Source organism: Spermophilus citellus (assembly GCF_964194105.1).
Source record: "Spermophilus citellus genome assembly, chromosome: 2".
Lineage (NCBI taxonomy): Eukaryota > Metazoa > Chordata > Mammalia > Rodentia > Sciuridae > Spermophilus > Spermophilus citellus.
Window position 1 is genome coordinate 18225982 of NC_138183.1, and position 23270 is coordinate 18249251.

Below are 23270 nucleotides of genomic sequence, written 5' to 3' on the forward strand. Positions count from 1 at the left end.
GGCACGAATTGTAAAGCCAGCTGCCTCCAAGTTCCAACCCCATATCCAGACTTCAGGAAACATTTGCTGAGCCAGTGACGTCAAAGATCATTGTTGGGCAGTGAATGCGAAGGTGGGTGGCCAAGAAGCTGGAGATCAGAAGTGCTTTGGTGCCATCTTAGTCCTTGGACCATTGCAAATCTCACAGAGATTTTTTCTTGCAAGAGGGGGGGAAGTTTTGTCTTCAAAGTCAAGGTGAATGCAGCACAAGGAGCCCTGGACCAGTGACTGATTAAGTGCCAGCTCTATCACTCTCCCACTACGTGTCCTTGATTTAAAAGCCCCCATGCCACCCTCCCCTCAAGCATCAAATTCTCTGAATGCAAAATGTGGGCAATAAACCCTGCTTTGTCTTGCTTTCAAGGTTATTTGTGCAATAAGCTCTGCAAAGTGTAAATTGATAGGTGTCAGGGATGTGTTTGTTTGTTTTAATCATGAAAACTAAAATGAAAAGCAGAAAATATGGGGAAAGCATGATAATCCACCATGAGCCACCGTGCAGGATTAATGCATGGCAATACTTAGTCATGTTTGCTTCAGAACTCTTTCTTTTCCCCTAAAAGAAATTGAAGTGATGCTACGTTTGCAGGCAACTCTGTCCCCCTCATCTATCTCATTCTGCTCCTCCTTTTCCTCTAAAAACACAAGCAATGTCCTGAATGTGTATTAGTCCGATCTGTAGAGCAAAGATGGTTTATTTGATTGCTGGTTCTTTACTTTCCACCACCATCCCTGGTTGCACATGTTACCCAGTTGAAATTGTAGCTGCTTCACCTGACACTCTCAGTTTATATCATTCTTGTTTACTATTAGTACCAATTTAATTCCTCTAACAACCATGTATTCAAAACCAAGGCACAGAAAGGCCAACAGGGTCTTATCTTTCTCCTGGGAAACTTTACCCCCTTTTTATATCAATACCTGTAGAAAATAAATATTTTAATAATGTATTCTTCTAATCTCCTGCTTACGCAAAGCCTTACGTCCCTGAGAGCTTGTCCAGCCGTGGCAAGGTCTTATCAGGGCCGGATGCGCCAACCGTGCCCGGCCAGCCTTTGCCTCCATTCTGGCAATTCAAGGTTTTTTAAGGCTGATGTGTCCAGTTGACCAGAGAGGCTTATCTTTACAGGGCAAAGGAAGCCAGATGGTGACTGGGGCTCTGAGATATTAGATGAAGGCTGTGAAGGGTTGCCTGAGTTCAAAGCAGCAATCAAACCTGCTGGCTAAAACAAAGAGGTAATAGCATGGTGAAGAGCAGAGGGCCCTGGTGGTGGATGAAGCAGACCTGGGGTTGAATCCTACATTCTGCTGCATCTCAGGCAGATGTCCACCCACCCCTCTCTTTGCACTGCTGTCAGTCCTTACCATATAGCATTCCATCATGCATTTGCTTTGAGCTCACTGTGTGATCTAGGACAAACTGTTGCCTCTCTGAGCCTTAGTTAAATGAAGAGGTTGAATGCGCAACTTGATAGACTGTATCCTGGAGCTAGCAATTCCTCAACTGTAAGAGTGCTTTGAATTTTCTTTTAGAACCCAGGGATGACAGAGGAGGCTTCCCTCAGCTGCTTCCATCCCCTCTGCATGTCCCACCTCCATTGAGAATCCTACCGAGATTTCAGAACCCATTGTGCTTCATCATCTTTAATGTTTCATTGGCAGCCTGGACCAAATAGTCCATCTTTACATCAACGATTTGCATTGCCCAACTTCACACGGTGTTGCTTTGACCTTCCTAGATCAGTGAGGGCAACAACTCCCAGATTTCACCTAGGGAAAGGCTTTGCCAACCCTGTATGCTTTTTCTGAGTAGTCTTAACAGTGTCTAGCTTTCTATCCTGTCTTAGTCACTGTTTGTTCATGTGAATGTGGTGGCTTACCTATGCTGGCAGGGTTGTAACAGCCCTTGGGTTTAGCATAGGAATTACATAGCCCAAAACCACAAATTTGGTTTCAGAAAAGGTCTGGAATTGAACCCTGCTCTGGAACCAAGCATTTGTGTGATTCAGGGGCTTATTTAATCTCTTTCTTCATCTGTAAATATAGAGAAATATAGATAATATGGCCTACTACTTATGATTGTAAGAAGTAAATTAGAAAACCTATAGCCAATGATTGGCAAGGATAATTTATCATCATCCTCCCCCCCCCCCCTCTCTCTTGATAGGCAGCCTCTGGTTTTTCTATTTCCTTCAAATTCCTTCTCCCTTTTTGTCTTACAGTGCATAGGGTTGCTAGACAACGTCTGCTTTTATAGCAACTGTTAGCAATGACCCTTGGGTATAGGTCGATTTCTAGAATACTATGGTGTAAATAAATGGCCACTTCCACAGGCAGATGGAGCAGACTTCCTAAGTCATTGAGTTTGAAAATTATAATTCCTTCTTGTCTTCTTTCTCCGCATCCTGCTTTTCCCAGCCTTCCAAGGCTGAATCTTGGAAAAAGGATCCAATCTTGCCCTGAATGATGAACATGTAACTTCTCACACCCACCCCATCTTGCACCGCTCCAACATTTACACAGATGCACCTCAGAGATAAGCTCATTGGTGTATTAATGGACACACAATTTCCCAAGGAAGGCAATCATAACTAACAATTTGAATCCATATGCTAGTACTAGTGTGCTAAGTTTTTATCAATGCTTCACAATAACTACAGGAGGCAAATAACATCAGTATCCTTACATTACAATTGAGGGAAATCAGTCTAAGACAATGTTATTATATCTAGATCTCACAATTAGTTGATAGAAAAAATGTAATCCTCATAAAAATCTGTATAAAACTAGATGCATCATCATGTATTCTGTCAGCACCTCACATACATGCCTACCACACTCACCCTACCTGATACATATTATCACCAGACCTAGAGGTGTACAACCATTATGATGTGAAAAGATAGAACTATCCTTTAACCCAAAGAAGAGAATATTATCCTATTGTTCCTGTATTATAGCCAAACCTACTACACTCCTAAAAGGAACTAATTGGCTCAAATAATCTGGGAATCAGTAGCAAATTTAGAGCACATTGAACTTTTATTCTAGCCATTGTTTATACCAAAGTATATTTCTGGCTATTTTCCAACACCCACCCCTCTCATGGCAAGAAATTGTCCTTTTCAAAAAGGATACAGAATTATTATCAAACAGCATAAATTAAGACAGGAATTCCTGAAGAAATGAAATGTGGAAGGGCCAAGGATTAAGAATCCTGGCTTAAAAAAAAAAAATCTGGCTTTGAAACGAGGTTGCCTAGGACTGAATCAAGCTCTGCCATTTTCTAGACAGAACACACAGGCAAATTACTTAACCTCTCTGACCTCCCATTTCTTCATCTGTAAAAAAGAGGACAATAATAAAACCTACCTTATGGGACTGTGTTGAAGCTAGTTAGGGCTTTTAAGGACATTATAAGCAGTTGATTAGTCCAAAGGTGATACATCTGAGGTGTAGTACTTGAAAATGTCCCATGAGGGCATCCTATTGTAGCAGAAAGAAAGTAGTCTTTAGAATCAGACTGATTGGAGTTCAAACCCTAGCTTGCTAATTAGTGGATGGATGAGCTTGGGCAAATCATGCCAAACCACAGATTTAGTTTCTTCAATTAAAAAAATGGTGATAATAACTATTATTTAGTAGGACAAAGGGAGGATCAGAGGCAGTTCATGTAAAGTTCCTAACAAGATACCTGAACTAAAATGTGTGCAAAATACATGGCTGCATGATCTACAGTTCTTGAATCAGTTTTTCCCTGTTATCATCCACGAATGAATCAATCATGTATAAGTCAGGATAGGCCAAAGTTAACAACACCAAAATATTAGTGCATAATATAGCAGAGACTTAATTCTCATTCAGCATATTCAGTACAGATAGGAAACTTTTCTACCAGTCACTTAAGAACCACACAGATGGAAGCTCCTCCATCTTGGCACTATCCCTGCTCAAATGCATTGGCCTATGGGGTCCTCGTGGAAGAGAGGGATGGAGAAGACATTTCATGGATAGGAAGAATCACATGGCCTAGCTAAAATGGAAAGAAATTGTATCCTAGGAGCTGAGAATCCATGGATAGTTTTTATGTAGTAAAGGCCACAATTTAAGTGCATAGATGAATGGATAGATGCATAGATAGATTGATTGATTGATAACTTGTTTAATTATATTGGCATTTTGTCCTGAAAAACCATCAAAAGTTGAAAATATCAGTATCATAAGTCAAAAAATGTACTTAATACATCTAAGCTACCAGATATCATGACTTAGACTGTCTTACCTCATGTAATTTATTGAATACTGTATTGAAAGTGATAATATTTGTGTATACAAGGACAAACACACACACACATACACACACACACACACAGAGAGAGAGAGAGAGAGAGAGAGAGAGAGAGATATTTGCAAGTTCAAGTGGGGATATAAAACTAATTGATTTACCAAATAAATAAATATACAGAAAAGCATATATATTTTGAAAACAGAGCTAGATAAATGGTGTTAGAAGTATAGCATGTGGAATGGGGTTGAACTTTTAAAAGGAAACCTTATGCCTCAAAATGGCTTTGAAGGAGATAAGGGAAGAAACTGGGGAGGGAAGTTTCCAGATGGAGAAAAAAGTGAATGTTGTTAGTTATGAGCATGTCTAAGGTTCAAAGTGAAGCCCTACTAGATTGAAAATAGTTGTTTGTTTCTGTGTACCAGAGATAGAAAATGCAGATGAAATCATTAAGGGTATTAATTCTATTATATATAATTATAATGCACTAATAAAAACATAAAAGAAAGAATAGTAGTTCTTGCTACATAGTGAGCAGCTGCTACCATTTGTCAAGAATTGGGATAAATGTATCTTACTTTGGAAGACCCCCTTCAAAAAACCCTGCAAGTCAGGTGGGACTGTGCTTATCTCCTTGGCAAGAACACCAAGGCTGGTGGAGGTGAAGTACTTACCCAGTGTCTGGCAGCCTTTAAGCAACAGAGATGTTATTTAAACATAGAACGTTCTTCTCTTTTAAGTCCCTACCCCTAAGGGCTGTACTATACTAAGGGACTGCAATAGTTCCATTGCAGTTCTCAGACTCCTACCTTTACAAATAAACCAAAGCTGCATGATCCACTTAAGGTTTTACTGAAGGTTTCCTGTTTTCTCTTTAAGTAATGCTTTCTACTTACAGGAAGAAATATGGCATGGGTTGGGACGGAGGTGCTTGCTCAAACTCAGAAATCAGAAAGCTAAACATAGAACCAGCTTCCAAACCCCTGCCAAAGCCACCATTATCCAGGCAGGCTCCTCGTGACTGACTCCAGTCTTTCAGTGTGTGTGTGTGTTTGTGTGTGTGTGTGTGTGTGTGTGCGCGCGCGCACAAGCTCACATGCTTACAGATGCTGGGGATTGAAAGAGCTTTGCCCTTGCTAAGCACATGCTCTACTGGTGAGCAATACCCTCAATTTCTCCATTGATTTTTGTTTATTTTTAAATAGTTTTTTTTTTGAGATTGAATTCACATACTATGAAATTCACCTTTGCAAAGTATACAAGTCAGTGGATTTTGTTTTTCAGATATTCATAAAGCTGCGCAACCATCACAACTAATTCCAGAACATTTTCATCACCCGAAAAAGCAACTCTGTAGAACATTAAAAGTCATTCCCATTACCCCTTCCTTCTAGCCCCTGACAACTCTAATCTAATTCTTATCTATAGGAATTTGCCTATTGTGGACATTTCACATAAATAGAATCATACAATATAAAAGCCTTTTGTGCCTGCTTTCTTTTATTTAGCATAATGTTTTTAAGGTTCAGTGAAATTGTAGCTTGAATAAAAACTTCATTTCTTTTTATGGCTGAATAATATTCAATTATATGGATGTACCACCTTTTGCTTATCTGTTCATCAGTTGATGGATATTTGGGACATTTTCTACTTTTTTGAGTGTTATGAAAAATGCTGGTAGGGAAATATGAATGCAAGTTTTTCCATGGGTATGTGTTTCCAATTCTCTTTGGTATGTACCTAGAAAAACTGTTGGGTAATATGGTGACTCCATGTTTAGCTTTGACAAGAACTGCCAAACTGTTTCCCGGTATGGCACCATTTTGGATTCCCACCATCAATACATAGAATTTCAATTTCTCCACATCCTTTCTAACACTTTTAATTTTATGTCTTTTTGATTACAGTCATCGTAGTGTGAATGGACTCACATCTAATTGTGGTTTTTATTTGCATTTTCCTAATGACTAATCACAGTGAACACATTTTCATGTAGTCACTGGACACTTGAGTTCCTTCTATTAGGAAATGTCTATGAAAATATTGTGCCCATTTTTAAGTTTTTTATTCATTTTATAATATTAGACTATAATGCTTCTTTATATATTATGGATATTAGACCCTTATCAGATATAAGATTTGCAAATAATTTCTTTTATTCTATGAATTGACTTTTAACTTTCCTTACTGTGTTCTTTGAAACACAAACATTTTTTATTTTGATGAACTCAATTTGCCTATATTTTTGGTTGCTTGTGCTTTTGATGTCGTATCTAAGAAAACCATTGCCTGATCTAGGGTTATATTTTCTCTGTCTTCTTCTAAGAATATTATACTTTTAACTTTTATAGGTCATTGGTTCATTTTGAGTTAATTTTTGTATAAGGTATGCAATAGGGATCCACTTTTTTGCATATAGCTGACCATATGAATCCATTTATTGGAAATATTTCTCCCATCTAATTGACTTGGCACCCTGGTTAAAAAAGCAATTGAATATAAATATATTGGGGTTATTTTTGTACTCCGAATTTTATTCCATTAGCCTATATCAATCCTTATACAAATATCAGAAAATCTTGATTACTGTAGAACTACAGTGAGTTTTGAAAATGGGGTGTGTGAGTCCTCTTTTTTTCAAGGTTATTTGGAAATTCCGTATACCTTGCATTCCAATAAGAATTTTAGGAATAGCTTTTCAACTTATACACACACACACACAAAAAAAATCACTGGAAATTTTTGACAGGGTTTTTGTTAAATCTATAGATTAGTTTGGTAGTATTTACATTTGAGCAATAGTATGTCTTCTAGTCCATAAGCACAGGATATCTTCATTAAATAACTTTCTTTAATTTATTTCAAACATGTTCAATAGTTCTCAGTGTACATGTCTTGTTTTTCTTTTGTTGACTATATTCTAAGTGTTTTATTTATATTTATTTTTGGTGATACTATAAATGGAATGATTTCCTAATTTCATTTTTTATTGTTCATTGTTTCTATGTAGAAATACAATTGATTTTTATATATTACTCTTATATCTGCAACCTTACTAAATTTTTTTAATATCTGTAATTTGGGGGGGGTTCCCTTTTCATTTTTTATACAAAAGTCATGTGTTTGCAAATAGAGATTGTTTTACATTATTCCTTCATATATGGATGTCTTTTTATTTATTCTTCTTGCTTAATTGCCCTGTCTAAAACCTTCAGTGCAATATTAAATGAAAATGGTGAAAGTTAACATCCTTGTCTTACTGATCTTAAGGGGGAAATTTCTGTCTTTTACTGTTAAGTTTGATGTTAATTGTGAGTTTTTCATAGATGTTTTCTATTGTATTGGGGAAGTTCCTTTCTATTCATGGTTGAGTATATTTATTATGAAAGGGTGTTGGTTTTCTTGAAATTTTTTTTTGTGTATTTATTGGAGTGACCATGTAATTTTAATCCTTTATTTAATTAGTATTATGGAGTACATGGGTTTATTTTCATATAAAGAACCAATCTCACTTTCATGGATTAAACTCTACTTGATTATGGGGCATAGTCCATTCTATAACTGTTCAATTTAGTTGGCATTTTCTTTTGTGTCTATATTTATAAGGGATACTGGACTGTAGTTTTCTTGTGATGTTTTTGTCTGGCTTTAGTATCAAGGTAATTCTGCTTCATTGAATCAGTTTTCTGTTTCCCCCCTATTATTTTTTGAAAGAGTTTGTGGAGGATTGGTGCTAATTGGTGTTTACATTTGGTAGAATTCACCAGTGAGGACATCTGGTGACCTGTTGTTAAATAGGAAAAGAAAGCAAGATACATGAGGGAAGGATTTACATAAAGCCACAGTGTTGATCCAGTCCAAACTAGGGCTTTAGAGTCAGGCAGCCCAGGGTCAAGATCCTAGCTCAGCTGGTGTTGCACTTTCTTGTCTCCATACTTACTACAATTGAAAGTAGGTATGGTTGTTGGTTTGGAACTGATGAGGAAGCTTGGGCTTGTAGACATGGTGTAACTTGCCTACACATCCAGTGGCTCAGCTGGAGCTCTAATCAAATCCCATAAAACATAATGCTTTTATTGCTTCCAACACCCTCCAGGACCATTACCTTTAAATGATTTGGCTTGATTTGATCTTCAAACAGCACTGTTACCACTTATCCCACTTGAGCATCATAAGTAAGCAAGATCCTCAAAATAACATTTACTGTACCAAGCTCTATCTAGGTGTTACCCATGTTATTTCACTCTTATCTCAGCCTTGTGAAACAAATATTGTTGAGTCCATTTTATAGATAGGGAAACTAAGGCTCTCAGAGATGATAGAAACAGGACACAGACAAGGTTTGCAGACTTAGTCCTTCAGACTCAAAGTACAGGACTTTTTCATCCCCCCTACTCCCACCTCTCTACCAGTGGGAAAGCAGAGCTTGACTCTGAGGTGGGGACTGAGCTCAGCTTAAAATCTGTAAGAACTACCCTGTCTATAGTGTTCCCTAGCTTAATATCCAAGGGCAAATCCAAGACAGTGGTCTCTGCTTGGCGTCTCCTTCTCTGGGCTTGGCTCTGACAAAATGTGATGTCCAAAGGCACCATCAAAGAAAAGGGGCATTAGGATCAGACATGGAGGAGGAACAATATCAGTGTTGGGAAGAAAAGTGATATTGCTTCTATGGTGAGGTCTCTTCCTTATCAAAAGTTGGGGACATGTAGTTCATCCTCCTAATAAACTGTAACCTCCTCTGAACTGAGACATAAGATTTAGTTGGGACCAATGACTGCATAATAATTCTGCTGATTGATTTCTTTAATGCACCATTCTATAAAGTATTTCCACTGTATCTGCTAAAAGGACTCCTATTGGAACTTAATAGGGTTCTGTACTTGTAAATAAAACCCTGATGTTCTACAGATATACCCGAAAAATAATAATAATTCTGTTGATTTGGAAATAACACTGGACTTGGAGTGAGTGGACCTATGCTGAGTCCTGAAGAACTACTACTACTATCTTTGAAGCCTTGAAAAAGTAAATTCAAATTTCCACTCATTTCCTTGTAAAATGGATTTAATCCCACACACTTCTTAGGTAATTGTTAAGAGAATAGAAGGCAAACAAAAGCTGCCAGCACTGTCACTGGATAAGTAGTTGCCCAAAAAATGTGGGTGGAATCTCTAACACACTTATATCCCAAATGACTATTTGGTTGTCACAGCATCCCTGTGGGATTATCAACAGATAGGTACAGAAAGGCCAAATAATCTGATCAAAGCCATATGGCCAGTTAATGACGAAGCAAAACCTACAAATCATGTTCTCTTTTTATTTTATTTTATTTTTTATTTTTATTTTTTATTTTTTTAAATATTTATTTATTTTTATTTTTTTAGTTTTCGGTGGACACAACATCTTTGTTTGTATGTGGTGTTGAGGATCGAACCCGGGCCGCACGCATGCCAGTCGAGCGCGCTACCACTTGAGCCACATCCCCAGCCCTTATTTTATTTTTTTAACATTTTTTTATTTGGTCTTTTTAATTATACATGACAGTAGAATATATTTTGACATATCATACAAACATGGAGTATAACTTCCCAGTCCTGTGGTTGTACATGATGTGGAGTCACACTGGTCATGTATTCATATATGAACATAGGAAATTATGTCTGGTTCACTCTTCTCATTTCTATTCCCACCCCCTCCCTTTCTCATTCCCCTTTGTCTAATCCAGTGAACTCCTATTCTTCCCTCCCCCCTTATTGTGTGTTAGCATTGCATATCAGAGAGAACACTCATCCTTTGTTTTTTTGGGGACTGGCTTATTTCTCTTAGCATGATAGCCTCCAGTTCCATCCATTTACTGGCAAATGCCGTAATTTCATTGTTCTTTATGGCTGAGTAATATTCCATTAAGTATATCTACTACATTTTCTTTATCCATTCATCTGTTGAATGGCACCTACGTTGGTTCCTATATCTTAGCTATTGTGAATTGAGCTGCTATTAACATTGACGTGTCTGCATCACTATAGTATGCTGTTTTTAAGTCCTTTGAGTATAGACCAAGGAGAGGGGTAGCTGAGTCAAATGGTGGTTCCATTCCAAGTTTTCTGAGGAATCTCCATACTGCTTTCCATAGTGGTTGTACCAATTTGCACTCCCACCAGCAATGTATGAGTGTACCTTTTCCCCTACATCCTTGCCAACATGTACTGTTACTTGTATTCTTGATAATTTCCATTCTGACTAGAGTGAGATGAAATCTCAGTGTAATTTTTTTTTTAAAGAGAGAGTGAGAGAGGGGAGAGAGAGAGAGAGAGAGAGAGAGAGAGAGAGAGAGAGAGAGAGAGAGAGAGAGAGAGAATTTTTAATATTTATTTTTTTTAGTTCTCGGCGGACACAACATCTTTGTTGGTATGTGGTGCTGAGGATCGAACCCGGGTCGCACGCATGCCAGGTGAGCGTGCTACCGCTTGAGCCACATCCCCAGCCCTCTCAGTGTAATTTTAATTTGCATTTCTGTAATTGCTAGAGATGTTGAACAATTTTTCATATATTTGTTGACCTATCATATTTCTTCTGTGAAGTGTCTGTTCCTTTGCCCATTTATTAATTTGGGCATTTCTTTTTTTAGTGTTAAGTCTTTTGGGTTCTTTATATACCCTGGAAATTAATGTTCTATCTGAGGTGCAGGTGGCCAAGGTTTTCTCCCATTCTCTAGACTCTCTTTATATTCTTCACAAATCATGTTCTCTGTCTCGCAATTGAACATACTTTCAAATTATGCCTTTCTGCAATTTTTTTTCAATACTGGGTACTGAACCAGAGCCTAGTACATGCCAGGCAAGTACTCTAACACTGAGATACATACCCAGCCTTTTAAATTTTATTTTGAGACCGGGTTCTGCTAAGTTGCCCACTTTGGCCTCAAACTTTTAAAACTTCTGCCTCAGCCTTCTGAATATCTGGGATTACAAATGTTGTGCCACCACACTTGGCACAAAATTGTGTCTATATCTGAAGTTGTTTAAAAATTCTATCTGGTTTTCAGAGGTGGGTCCAGTATACAATAAAGATATAGGATAAGTCCACAATTTGTTCAAAGACCTAAGGAATACAGGTTGGAGGGGGATAATTGGACATTCTGTGCATGGTTCATTCTTTATCCGGAGACCATAAAGTTAATCTGCATACTTTGCTTTTAATCAACCTATTAAGCAGTGAACATATTCCAACTAGGAACAATGGCTGATCCAATTATGTGTTATTATTTGATCCACCCCCCCTGGAAAAAAACATAGGAGGAGAGGGCCAAGAAGGGGAAAAAAATGAAGGTCAAGGATATTGACTACTACTAAAGCCAACCTAAATTTTAGACTGAATCTTTCTTTAAAAGGGGTTAGGTTATTTGAAAGTGAATAAATGAACTAGAACATTTGAATGGGTTTTGTCTATCCAAATCCTCTGGCTTATTCACTTCTCAAAGGATTTCCAGATGGGAGGGCAAGCATTGCCTCCACTTTTTCAAAAGAGAAAACAATGAGTCCTGTAGAGAACTGACAACCCCAGTTTGCAACCTAAGAAGAGTCCATCCAGGTAGCACCTATTTCAAGATTTAGTCCACTGCTTTGGAAGAAGGAAGAAGGGAAACATCTAAAGCAAACACATCGCCTCCAGTGCATTTTTATTAAAAACTTTTGTGCTACTGCATCCCATTTTTTATCCACCTGCCCATCTGTCTGCAGTTCTGAGTTCCATGAAAGCAAGAACTCTTCTTTTTTATTTTTATACTCCACTGCTTAGTAAAGTGTCTGGCTCAGGAGGTATTTTATTTGTGGTAAGGCACACACAGGGGAGGTGCTGGAATAAATATTCATTCACTCTTCCATCAGGTCCTAGAAACATGTTCAACATGAATGAGTTGTAAATTAATTTATGTCTATTTAATTTTACATGGCAATACTGTAATGATTTATTTCAGAGTTGGAGTGTTCATGGCACTGTGAATTTTGGGAAGTTGTGTAAATGGCAGTGAGTTTAGGGCTAGTAAAGCGGTGATCGTGGAATTGATTGTAGATTGCTGTCACCTCGGTCTGAGCTCAGCACCAATATTGGTCTCCAGATTTGGCCTCCTGCCAGCTCCCCACTTCCCTGCCAGCTCATGCCCCTGGAGGGGTTGAAGGGCATGCCAGTGTGGCAAGCTGGTGCTTAGAGGACAACCACAGACTGCCTCGCCTCTGTCCTAGCCGGAGCCTCCCAATCATTCTTCAGATGGGCTGTTTGGAGTAGAAATGTAACTAGAATTGAGTCAATATCTCTATGCTGGGCACTAGAATTAAATATTTATGTTGGCAGAAATCATGGGTTGTCAGCCTAAGTTGGCAGGTAGGAAGGTGAACTTGGGGTGCTAGGGGGTGAGTGGGCTACTTGTAGACCAGAGCAGTAACCTGTAGTATCCCTTGCTCACTCATTCCCAAGGCTCCTTTTGATATTCCTGAACTAAAGGAAACAGATATCTTGCCTGGTAGTCGGCACCCAATGAAGGAACCTGGATATCTGAGTCTGGCAGCCACTACAGATCACCTTGGCCAGTGTCCTCATGTCCCAGGCCAGAAAAGGGAGAAAAGAGCTCAGTAGGACCTGCCCAAGGACACTGCTCATCATTCAAAGTCAGCACCCAAACTAGAGTCTAGGTTTTCAGCAGGCAGTTATGACATCCAACCAGGTGACCATAGAAGAGCTGTGACCTTGGACCAGTCACCTGAACTCTTAAGCCTATCTATAGGATGGAAATGATTTCTAACCCTGAGAGCAAATGAAATATTGTGAGAAAGAGCTCATGCCTCAAACACTGCCAAAACTCTACCTCAAGGTCTGCACAATTTCCTCCCGAGGACCAGAAAGTAAGTACGTTAGGCTTTGTGGACCTCATGGTCTCTGTCACAGTCTCTCTAGTGTGAAAGCAGCCACAGAAAATACATTAAAAACAAACAAAAAGGGAGCGTGGCTGTTTTCCATTAAACTTTATTTACAAAGGCAGGCCAAAGGCCAGGTTTGGCCCATGGGCTGTGGTTTGCTGACCCTGCTCTGGATGCTTGGAAGTTGTTACAGTTACTATTGATGACATAGCAAATGACCCCAAAACTTAGCAGCTTCAAACAAATTTTGTTCTCCTTATGGATTCTGTGTTTCAAAAATTCAAACTGGACACAGCAGGTTGGACTACATTTGCTCCTTGAAGTGTGCAGCCTCAGCTGCAAGCATTCAAACCTGTGGTGACTCAACTCCTTGGGTTGAAACTATTTGAAGTCTCCTGCATTAATCTGTCAGGAGCCTCAGCACCAGACCTGATGGAGCTCCTACACATGACCTCTCCACGTGGCTTGGCTTCCTCGCACCACAGCAACCCCAGAGTACCCGGGTTTCTTATCGGAGGCTCAGGATTCAGAGCCAGAAATTTTCAGCAAGCAAGGTAGAAGCTAGTTGCCTTGCTTTGTAAGACCCCGACTTGGAAGTGACAGAGTATCTCTTTTCACTGTGTTTCAGTTAGTCAGAGCACTCATGAGCTCACTCCTCATTCAAGGTGAAATATCAAAAAATTGGGGGGAGTTAAATCCATTATAGGAGAGATGAATAACTTAACCATACACACATTGAATCATAGTTAACACTTACTTAGCACCTACCACATGCCAGCACCGTGTTAAGTATGTTATGCCTCTAGCATCCCTTTGAGATAGGTAATACTATCATGCACACTTTAAGGACAAGAACCCGAGAGGTGAATTCACTTACCTGGGGTTATAAAGACAATAGGTTATGGAACCAACATTTTAATTTGAGTAATCAGGTTTTGGAGTGGGTGGCAAGCCCTGAAGGCCCTGTGGGCCCCGCCTCTTATGTCATGAAAATCTGAATACTCTTTCCACCACTTGGGTAGAGCTGAAGTGGAGACCTGAGCCTTTGGAGTACAGGGTGTCTAGCAGTTTTCCTACCAACGGCCGATTGTAGACATTCCTGCTCCCTTAAATCTGGATGCACACTGTCTGGGCACTGTGGGTAGTACCAGGGAAAAGGGATGCTACTCAATTTTGTTTACAAGAAGCTTAAATACAAGTGGGGAAATTGAATCCCACGGGATGAAACTTTTGTCCTCATATTTTAGATACAGAAACTGAGGCTCAGTGGCTAAGTTGCTACTTGTGCAGTAGCTGGTACAGCCCAGATTAAAACCCAGAGCTGTCTAGTTTGCAAGCCCAGTCTCCAATGGAGAATACCCCTAGACTATAAGAACTAACCTATTCCTCAGAGGTGATCTTGGGTCAGAGACTCAGAGAAGGACGGTTAGTTAGATGTCCCTGGACATCCAGCTGCTCAGCCCCAGAGCTGGCACTGGGACTTCTCAGTTCTCCCACCACCTCTGACTGCTGCATTGTGCTTTAGGAAAGCAGGAATGGGGGGGGGGGGGCTGATGGTGGTGGAGGTGGAGGGGTGAGCTAATGGGAAGTTGTTTGCCAAAGCTGTGTGGGGAGAAGGAGCATTTTACAAGACCAGGGCCTCTGGCCTGGAAACATCTGTTTCCCTTCAAATCAGCGAGGAGACTTTTGCCTCCCCAGAATGCCTAAATCATGTGGCGGCTGGGGAAGAGCAGGCGTTGGCCTGGAGACTTCAAACGCATTCTCCTGTACTCTCGGGGACCTGGGCTTGACGTGGGCCTCTGGAGTTCTGTCCTTGTTCTTACCCCCTGTCAGATCTGTGAGAAGCTCTCACCGCCAATTAACTTCTCGGTTTCATTTTCTCACCCCTGCAGCGAGGAGGTCTGGGGGTCTTGAATGGGACCAGCAACGGTCCCTTTCCACCCACTCTCCCTGATCTCTAGTAGGGCCACTTGCTCCAAGTGGGGGAGAAGTCAGTGTCTAGGGCAGCACATGATCATAATGCCCATGGCTGTGGCTCTCTGATTGCCAGACATCATGCTGAGTACTTCTATGCAACTTCTGCCTTCATTCCAACAACGACCCTGCCTGGTAGGTTGTCATGTTGTTATCCCCAGTTACAGGTGTATAAAGTTAGACAGAGCTCCACGCAGCCAAAAACTGGGGGAGCAAAATTTAAAACCAGAGTATATGATTCTAGAGTCAGGCCTTTAGCCTTTCTGCTATTCCCCTCCCCTCTGATAACCCTTCAATCATTTATTTTACAAATGAGAAATCTGATTTCCAGAAAAGGGAAATGAAACTGCCAAAACAATTGTGCTGTCCCTTCAGTCTGTCACTCACTCTGGCCAGTATTTGGTACACCTGGCATAGGTGTTTAGAGATGGGCAGAGCCATCTTCTGGTCCTGTAGACACTCACAGACTCATAGGAGCAAAAGAGAAGCAAATGGGCACTCACCTAGCCACACTGGTAGGTGAAGCTTGTGAAAGAGAAAGGCTAAGCAGCTCTTCAAAGGGGCCCAAACAGGCTTCCCGAAGAAGATGAGGTCTGAAGATGCTTCAGGGACAAGGTGGAGGTGTCAACTGAGGAAGGGAAAGAGCAGCCGACACAGCAGGTGCAGCCTGTGCCAAGGCAGAGGTAGGAGCTGTGTCTGGAGTCTTGGCTACTGGATGCATCCCACAAGGACACAGCAGGGAGCAGAGATGGACAAACAAGGTTGGACCTGTAGCTAGAGATTATTTGGGGCTCAAGGATCGAATTGTACGTTGAATGGATGGACATCCAGGAGCTGTAATGGGGGCTCCGAGTTAAGGAGTTTCTCTTGAGAATGATAGACTTTGTCCTGGGGATGGTGAGGCCGAGGAGGGATGGCAAAGTCCTAATGAGGATGAAGACACCCTGAAATGCATTGGAGAGGCCATCCCAAGGCTTTCCCACACGGTATTTTGTTTATTTGCTTGCTCCTTTATGCTTCTCAGAGTTTTAAGACTGTATTACTTTAGGTACTTAAGATCTCACACCACTGTCTTTGGGCTCACACTCAGGCTTTCAGCCTCTGAGGCCAGTGTTCTTTTCTCTGCAACAAGGTTAGGTAAAGAATAGTAATGGGTTGGGCCTTGAGGTTCATGTTCCTAAAACATCCATTCAACTTGACCCTTTGAGCCACCTCTTTTATAATAAAAGCTTCCCATAAGTAGATGTGGACCTAGGTCACCAGCTGCACAAGAAGCATGATAGCAGCATGTTCAGGAACACGGGAGGAGGGACCAGGCAGGCTGGTGTCTTCCCTCTGAATTTACTGGCAGTGGCTCTCTGTACAGGTCACCTTCCCTTCTGGGCCTTGCTTTTTCCACTCCTGAAATGAGGATTCAGAGTTAGGTGATGACTCAGGAGTGTTAGTTCACATTATCACTAAGAGAGGATGCTTCACAGAGGTAGCAACACCCTTCCTGATGCCCTGGGCAACACAAAGATATCTCTCTCTCTCTCCCTCTCTCCCTCTCTCCCTCTCTCCCTCTCTCCCTCTCTCCCTCTCTCCCTCTCTCCCTCTCTCCCTCTCTCCCTCTCTCCCTCTCTCCCTCTCCCCCTCTCCCCCTCTCCCCCTCTCCCCCTCTCCCCCCTCCTTCCCTCCCTTCCTCCCTCCCTTCCTCCCTCCCTCTTCCTCTGTATCTCTCTCTCCCAGCCACTTCTTCCTTATCAAGGACCACAGCTTTCTCCCCCTCACAGAGAGCCCCTTCAGGCCCAGCCTGGTCCTCTAACAGCTTTCAGATGTGTCTGGAGCAGTTCTACAATTACAGCTGAGACAGGCAGAAAGCGTATGGCCTTGTGACTTTTGACCCAAGCTTGTGAGGTTGACATCTTCCTCTTTGGCTCCCCCCCCCCCCCAAGCAGGGCAGCCTGTGGTCTCCTGCATCCTGAGGCTTCCACTGACATGTTTGATGGTTTCAGTAACAAAGTTAGAAGCTACTTTTTAAGGAACAAAGAGTGAACCAGGCCTATTATGATGATGACTCTCTCGTTGAGTCTTGATCCTCAACTTGTGAGATATGAATACTTTCAACCTATTTTACAGGTAAGAAGACTCAGGCTCAGAGAAAGTGAAGTGACTTCCCAAAGAATGCTCAGCCTGCAATGGGAGGAAACAGGAATTATACCCAGGTTTTATAACTTAAAAAACATAAGACTACTTCTAGCACCAGCAGGCTGCCATTTGTGCTGCCCGTGAAGCAGAGAGTTGATCCTGCTCCTCTGGTGGAGGAAATGTATTGCAGAAGCACCCCCCCAAAACATAAGTGGCCAAAGGGAAAGCCCTGTTAAACATTATTTCAAGCCTTCTACCTGGAGGCTCCATTTGTTTATTTCACTCACTACAAACCTTCCATGTGTTCCTTGAAATGCATCTCTTTCTCTTCAGATTCTAGTGAAACATTTTTTTTAAAAACATATATTCTTGTACAAATTGTGTGATCTTTATTTTTTGTATTTTTATTAGTGCATCGCCATTACACATAATAGTGGGGTTCACTGTGACATATCCAGAAATGCATATTTCAGTCCTCAGTACTTCCTCATTCCCTCCCCATCCCCCTGATTCCTTTCCTCTGCTGCCCTTCCTTCTATCTACTTTTTCAATTGGTGCATTACAATCATCCATGAAAGTGAGGAGTGAAAGAATTGGGCATTACAGACCTTGTCCTCATGCCTCGCTTGTGTAATTCTTGAGACAGCCATGCACTGTCTGTCAGATGTTCCCCATTCGATTGATGGAGAAACAAGTTGAACAATGAGATTCAGTGCACTCAAGTTCATTCATTCACATGAATCTTTACTGATTGCCTATCACATGCCTAATGGAATGAGGGAGATAGCTATACTCAGACTGAGGAGTACCCCTGGGCATGCAGGCTAGGGTTTGGATCCTGCCTCTGCAGCTTTCTAGATGAGTTGGTGTGTGGATGGCAAGTGCTTTCCCAATGTTCCTCAGTGTCTTACCTCCTCACTTTGCCACTTGCCTGTTTTCATATCTCTGAGTTTCTTTGTGGTCCTATTACCAATGCTTCTGCATGGCTTACCAATGATAACTCACTTCTGAAAAGGCTCACTTTTCATATCCATCCACCCCAAACTGGCGAGGTGCATCCCAGTCTGCCTATCACAGATGCCCAGTACAGAGAGGTGAAGTGAGCTTAGAGAGGTGAAGTGACTTCCCCAAGGTCACAGACTAAGGGAATAGAACTGGATTATGAACCCAATTATGACTATCTCCGAGACCAGGCTCCTTCCTCTGTCACACTTCTGTTCCTTTTCAAGTTTTGATTCATGGAATCTTTTATAAAAACAACCTTTGAGGCATGAAGTTATGGGGCATTGAAGCTACATGGGCTCAGGCTCTCAAAACCATTGACAGCAGAGATGGTGGCAGAAAGTGAGAAGTGCAAGTTTTAGAGTAATACAGAGCTTAGGCTTGACGTGTTCTTTTTCTAAATCTATGAATTTGGAAAAATTGCTTGGCTTTTATTTTTAGTCTCTTCTTCTGAAAGATGGAAATAATGAGGATGATTATTTTAGCATGCTTTTATAAGATCAGGAAATTTCTTGAGGGGGCACTACTCCATGTAGTGGGATTTAGCAAGTGTAGCTGAAGAAATTATATCTGCACAAAGTTGAGGGCTACAGACCTGTGGCCAGAAGCAAGTATCTGGCAGAGGTGTGATGCCTGAGCATTGGAGTCAGTCAAGCCTAGGCTTAAATGGCCAGTCCAGGAATTACTGTGTGACTCTGGGCAAGCTGCTTTCCCTCTCAGGGACTCAGGTATGAAATAGAGAGAGTAATAATGCCTATCTTGAAGGATTTCTTGAGGGAATTGGCTGTGAGCAAGTAGGTAAGACTATTTAGATAATGCTTAATGCATTTTAAAATCTTAGCATATGTTAATTACTTTATACAACAAACTCATTGTTATTAAGTGCCTAATATCTATAATCAGTGCTCTCTCATTCTAAAACTTGGCGATTGTAGTGATATACCCATTGTATAGCATGAGTTAGTTGAGGTACTAAAGAAAGAGGCAAAAATATGGGAACACTAGGAGTTTAGGGTCTTCTGCTTAATATAGGGAGTCCTCTACCCACTGGACATCACTGACTCTACCCTTGACCTTGAAACTTGGCAACAAAGGATCACATGACAAGAACAGGCCAATTGGATGGAAGATACTTCTATTCCAACTTCCTTTCCTCCAAACCTTACCTCCTCTGGAAAATCTCTGCTCCCTCCTTAAACTTTGTATAAACCATAGAACTCAGAGTCTGGAGATATGAAAAGTCACAGAGTGTCCCTGGAGGTAGACAGAGACTGCTTTAAAAAAATTTCTGTGCTCTTGGTTAGACCTGAATCCACCAGGTGTGCATTTACCCATTTCCCCCTTCTGAGGCTGCACGGGTTATGTCCACTACCACCAACACAGCATGGGGCATCAGATGACATCACAGGAGCATAGGGACATGCTTTGTACCTAGAATAGCTCCCAGCTCCCTCTCTTGACATACAAGGTCCCCACTGACCTTCCACCTGCCCTCACTTTGCTCTGTCCACTCCAGCTATCTATTCCTTCAATAGTCTGGGCTCCTCCTCTCCTCAGGGCCTTTGCACTCATTGATCTTCCTGCATGACATGATCTTCTGCCAGGTCTTTCTCCCATAAGCTGATTCTTTCTCAATATTCAGTTATCATCTCTAACTTTCCCTCTTCTAGAAGGCCTCATGAACTACATGTCGAATGCACATACATTCCACTTTTTCACATTATTCTGTATTGTTCTTTATCATATTTATCATTATCTGATTTTTTTTGTTTATGTGTTGATTAGTCTTCAGCAAGTAGGAAACTTGACTCCCTTGTTCACCTTCATAACCTTAGCACCTAAACTAATTCATTCATAGTGAATGAAAGAACATATGAATGTGTGTGTAGAGCCATAGGGCCACACTGGGGCTGACTTCTCACGTCCTAGACTCTGTCTGCTTGAGTTCAAACCCCTATTCAGTCCCCCAGTGACTATGAGAACACAGAAAGCTACACAGTATCCTCCTTGATATAATTTGAGTGACAATAATTCTCTGCCTTTTAGGCTTGTTTAATTGCAAATTAGGAGACTATGTGCCAAGTGCCCAGCAGGCATTCAATGCTCAATCAATGTTTTACAATTATCCTTCTTTTTAAAAAAATATCATTTCCTTGCAGTGTAAGCATCCCTGAGTTCTTTGTACCACTGGTCCTGTACCATGACTTTGTGCTCCTTCCTTTAACTTCTGGTGCCTTCTGTGAAGTCTGAGCCTTGTACTCTCTTTGCCTTGTTGTGATATAGGTTCACTCTGTATGCTGTGGATACACGGGGGAGGCACTCTGAGCTGAGCACAGTGACCCTGAGGACCGCCTGTCCACTGGTGGATGACAACAAGGCAGAAGGTAGGTGACCTGCCTCCTCACTTTCCAAGTAGGTTTCACATTTCCTCTCTGTTAAGTTCTCCATCCAACAGTCACTAACGAGCACTGTGTGTGCATATGTGTGCACACATACATATTAGCACAGAGAGAAGAAGCCGAAGGAACTAAGGGAGCAAGAAGAAGATGGAACTAAATTATGAAGTATGAAGGAAAAAATTGAGATTGACTAGTAATATCTTTGTCAGTGGAAAAACTGACTAGTAGGTAAGGAGTGGTAGAGTACCAGAGCCCCTTAGTCTGGCCTTCTTAGGGACCAATCATTTTCTTCTATTTAAGTCTATGCTAGAGCTGGCAAATAAGTGGCACTTAGAACACTACTTCACCCTTTTTGTGCCTTGGCAGACATCATTAACTGATCACAGCACACTGTGGCCTCTGACTCAATGGTGGCCTCCAAATCCTCATCATAGAGCTACTCCATGCCTATCTGTCCAAGTTAGCATGAAAGAGTAAACTTTTTTTTTAAAGGCAATGACTACATCTTTTTTTTATTAACCTTTATTTATTTATTTATTTATTTTTATGTAGTGCTGAGGATTGAACCCAGCGCCTTGCAAGTGCTTATGTGTACTGTACCACTGACCCACAACCCCAGCCCAAGATTAAACTTTTTTGCTGCTCCTGGTCATTTGACAAAAAAGACCTAAAAAATATAACCCATCAATCAAATCCACTATATAAATGTTTTGATACAGTTTCTACATCTAGACCAGCAAATTAAAAATAACGAATAGGAACTCATGGGTCCTGGTCACCCACTTTAAGTTGAGCAAATATTTCCCGAAAACCCTGGTGTGAGTAATGCTGTGAAGACATGATTTCTACCTTTTTGGAATTTAAATTCTGGATGGAGAGACAGACATGACTTAATAAGAAATTTGATAATAAGAATTTCATGTGTTATCAGATAAGAGGAAATTGACCTCAAGAGCAAGGAGATTTGGGATATTTTCTTATTTTAATCGTTGTTATTTTAAAATAACATTTTAATTATTACTTTAAAATAACATATACACTTGATTATAAAACAAGAATAAAAATTAGAGGGAAAATAATATAAAGTGAATATTTTTTCCTGGTCCTAAGGTCCTATAGATTCTCCTACAGGTAACTATTGTTAGTAATGATTTGGGAACCCATCAAGATTTTGATATGAGCCTTCAAAGGTAAAGAACTGTTCCCTCTACTCATGACAAATTCACACTGCAATGGCTAGTAGAAATGACGCAGGAGTGGGAATGTCCCTGCTTGGCAAGCAGAAGAGTCAGAATTTTCTTTAAAAGGTTTTGGAACAGGGGCCTATCAGACCTGATTACAGAAATGTGTTGGAAATATTACAGAGGGGAGGTAGAATGAGGATGCTGAGTTGAACCAAGGCAATTTATTGAAACCTCTGCATTTGTTTGGAATTTCTGTTAAATCGTGAGCTCAATAATCATATCAATAATTTGTATTTGAGTATTGAGTGTTTTATATTCATTTTGTTTTATTTCTCTAGGGCCTTATACATACTAGGCAAGCACTCTACCAGTGAAGTACAGCAAGCCCCACATTCAGTTTTGACTTAGCTCTTCCAGTGCACCCCCAGAGTAGCCATTATTATCTTTGGTTACTAGGTAGGAAATCAAGTGCTACTGCTCATTGACATACAAAGGGCAGATTTAAGATTTGTCTGTGTCCACAGAGACCATGCAAGTGAAGTCCTGCACAACTGTGACCTCCTTGTTATGAGCCATGCCTCTGCCCTCACTTTTCCCCACTGTGCAGTGATCTCTTTCTGTACTTCTTTCCTCTCAGAGATAGCTGACAAGATCTACAATCTGTACAATGGGTACACGAGCGGAAAGGAGCAGCAGACGGCCTACAACACGCTGATGGAGGTCTCGGCCTCCATGCTGTTCCGAGTTCAGCACCACTACAATTCCCACTATGAAAAGTTTGGTGACTTCGTCTGGAGGAGTGAGGATGAGCTGGGGCCCAGGTATGGGTTTAGGAGCCTGAGGAGAGGGGCAGACGCTTCCTGCTTCTGATTGGTGTTGCTGGACCCTTTTCTCATAGACTTACAACGAACTTTATCAAATAAATAAAGGTGATGATCAGTAGAGGCATGTCATCTTTAGAGATGGAAAAGGGGCAGCAAGATTCACTTCTTACTGAAAATGTATTGGGATACATTCAAATCATCTTGTAATGGGAAAATAGCACTATCTGCCCTTAATAGAAACTCAGTGACTAATTAAACGGTCAATAGAGTAGAACAACAAAAATTGAACAAAGCAAAAATGTTGTTCAATCCCATCAGAGCATGAGATTTTCTCCTATAAAAGGGAGATCAACAAGAGAAATGTTTAAAACACAGTTCCAGAACTATTCTTCTTCTGAAAGAGAGGCAGAGACAGAAGGAGGTTATCTAACCACTTTTTTTATTTTATTTTATTTTATTTTATTGTTGGTTGTTCAAAACATTACATAGTTCTTAATATACCATATTTCACATTTTTCAAA

The 23270-nt window shown here is 40.8% G+C and overlaps 1 protein-coding gene across 3 annotated transcripts in view; it reads left to right on the forward strand.

Moving 5' to 3' along the window:
* The window catches only part of ASTN2 (astrotactin 2), an 856022-nt gene that overhangs the window by 820324 nt on the left and 12428 nt on the right, over positions 1-23270 (forward strand). For all 3 annotated transcript variants that reach the window (XM_081282178.1, XM_081282176.1, XM_081282177.1), the window contains 2 exons: positions 20626-20726; positions 22563-22746. In XM_081282178.1, coding sequence (XP_081138304.1) covers positions 20626-20726; positions 22563-22746 — 285 coding nt within the window. The remainder of the gene's footprint in view (positions 1-20625; positions 20727-22562; positions 22747-23270) is intronic.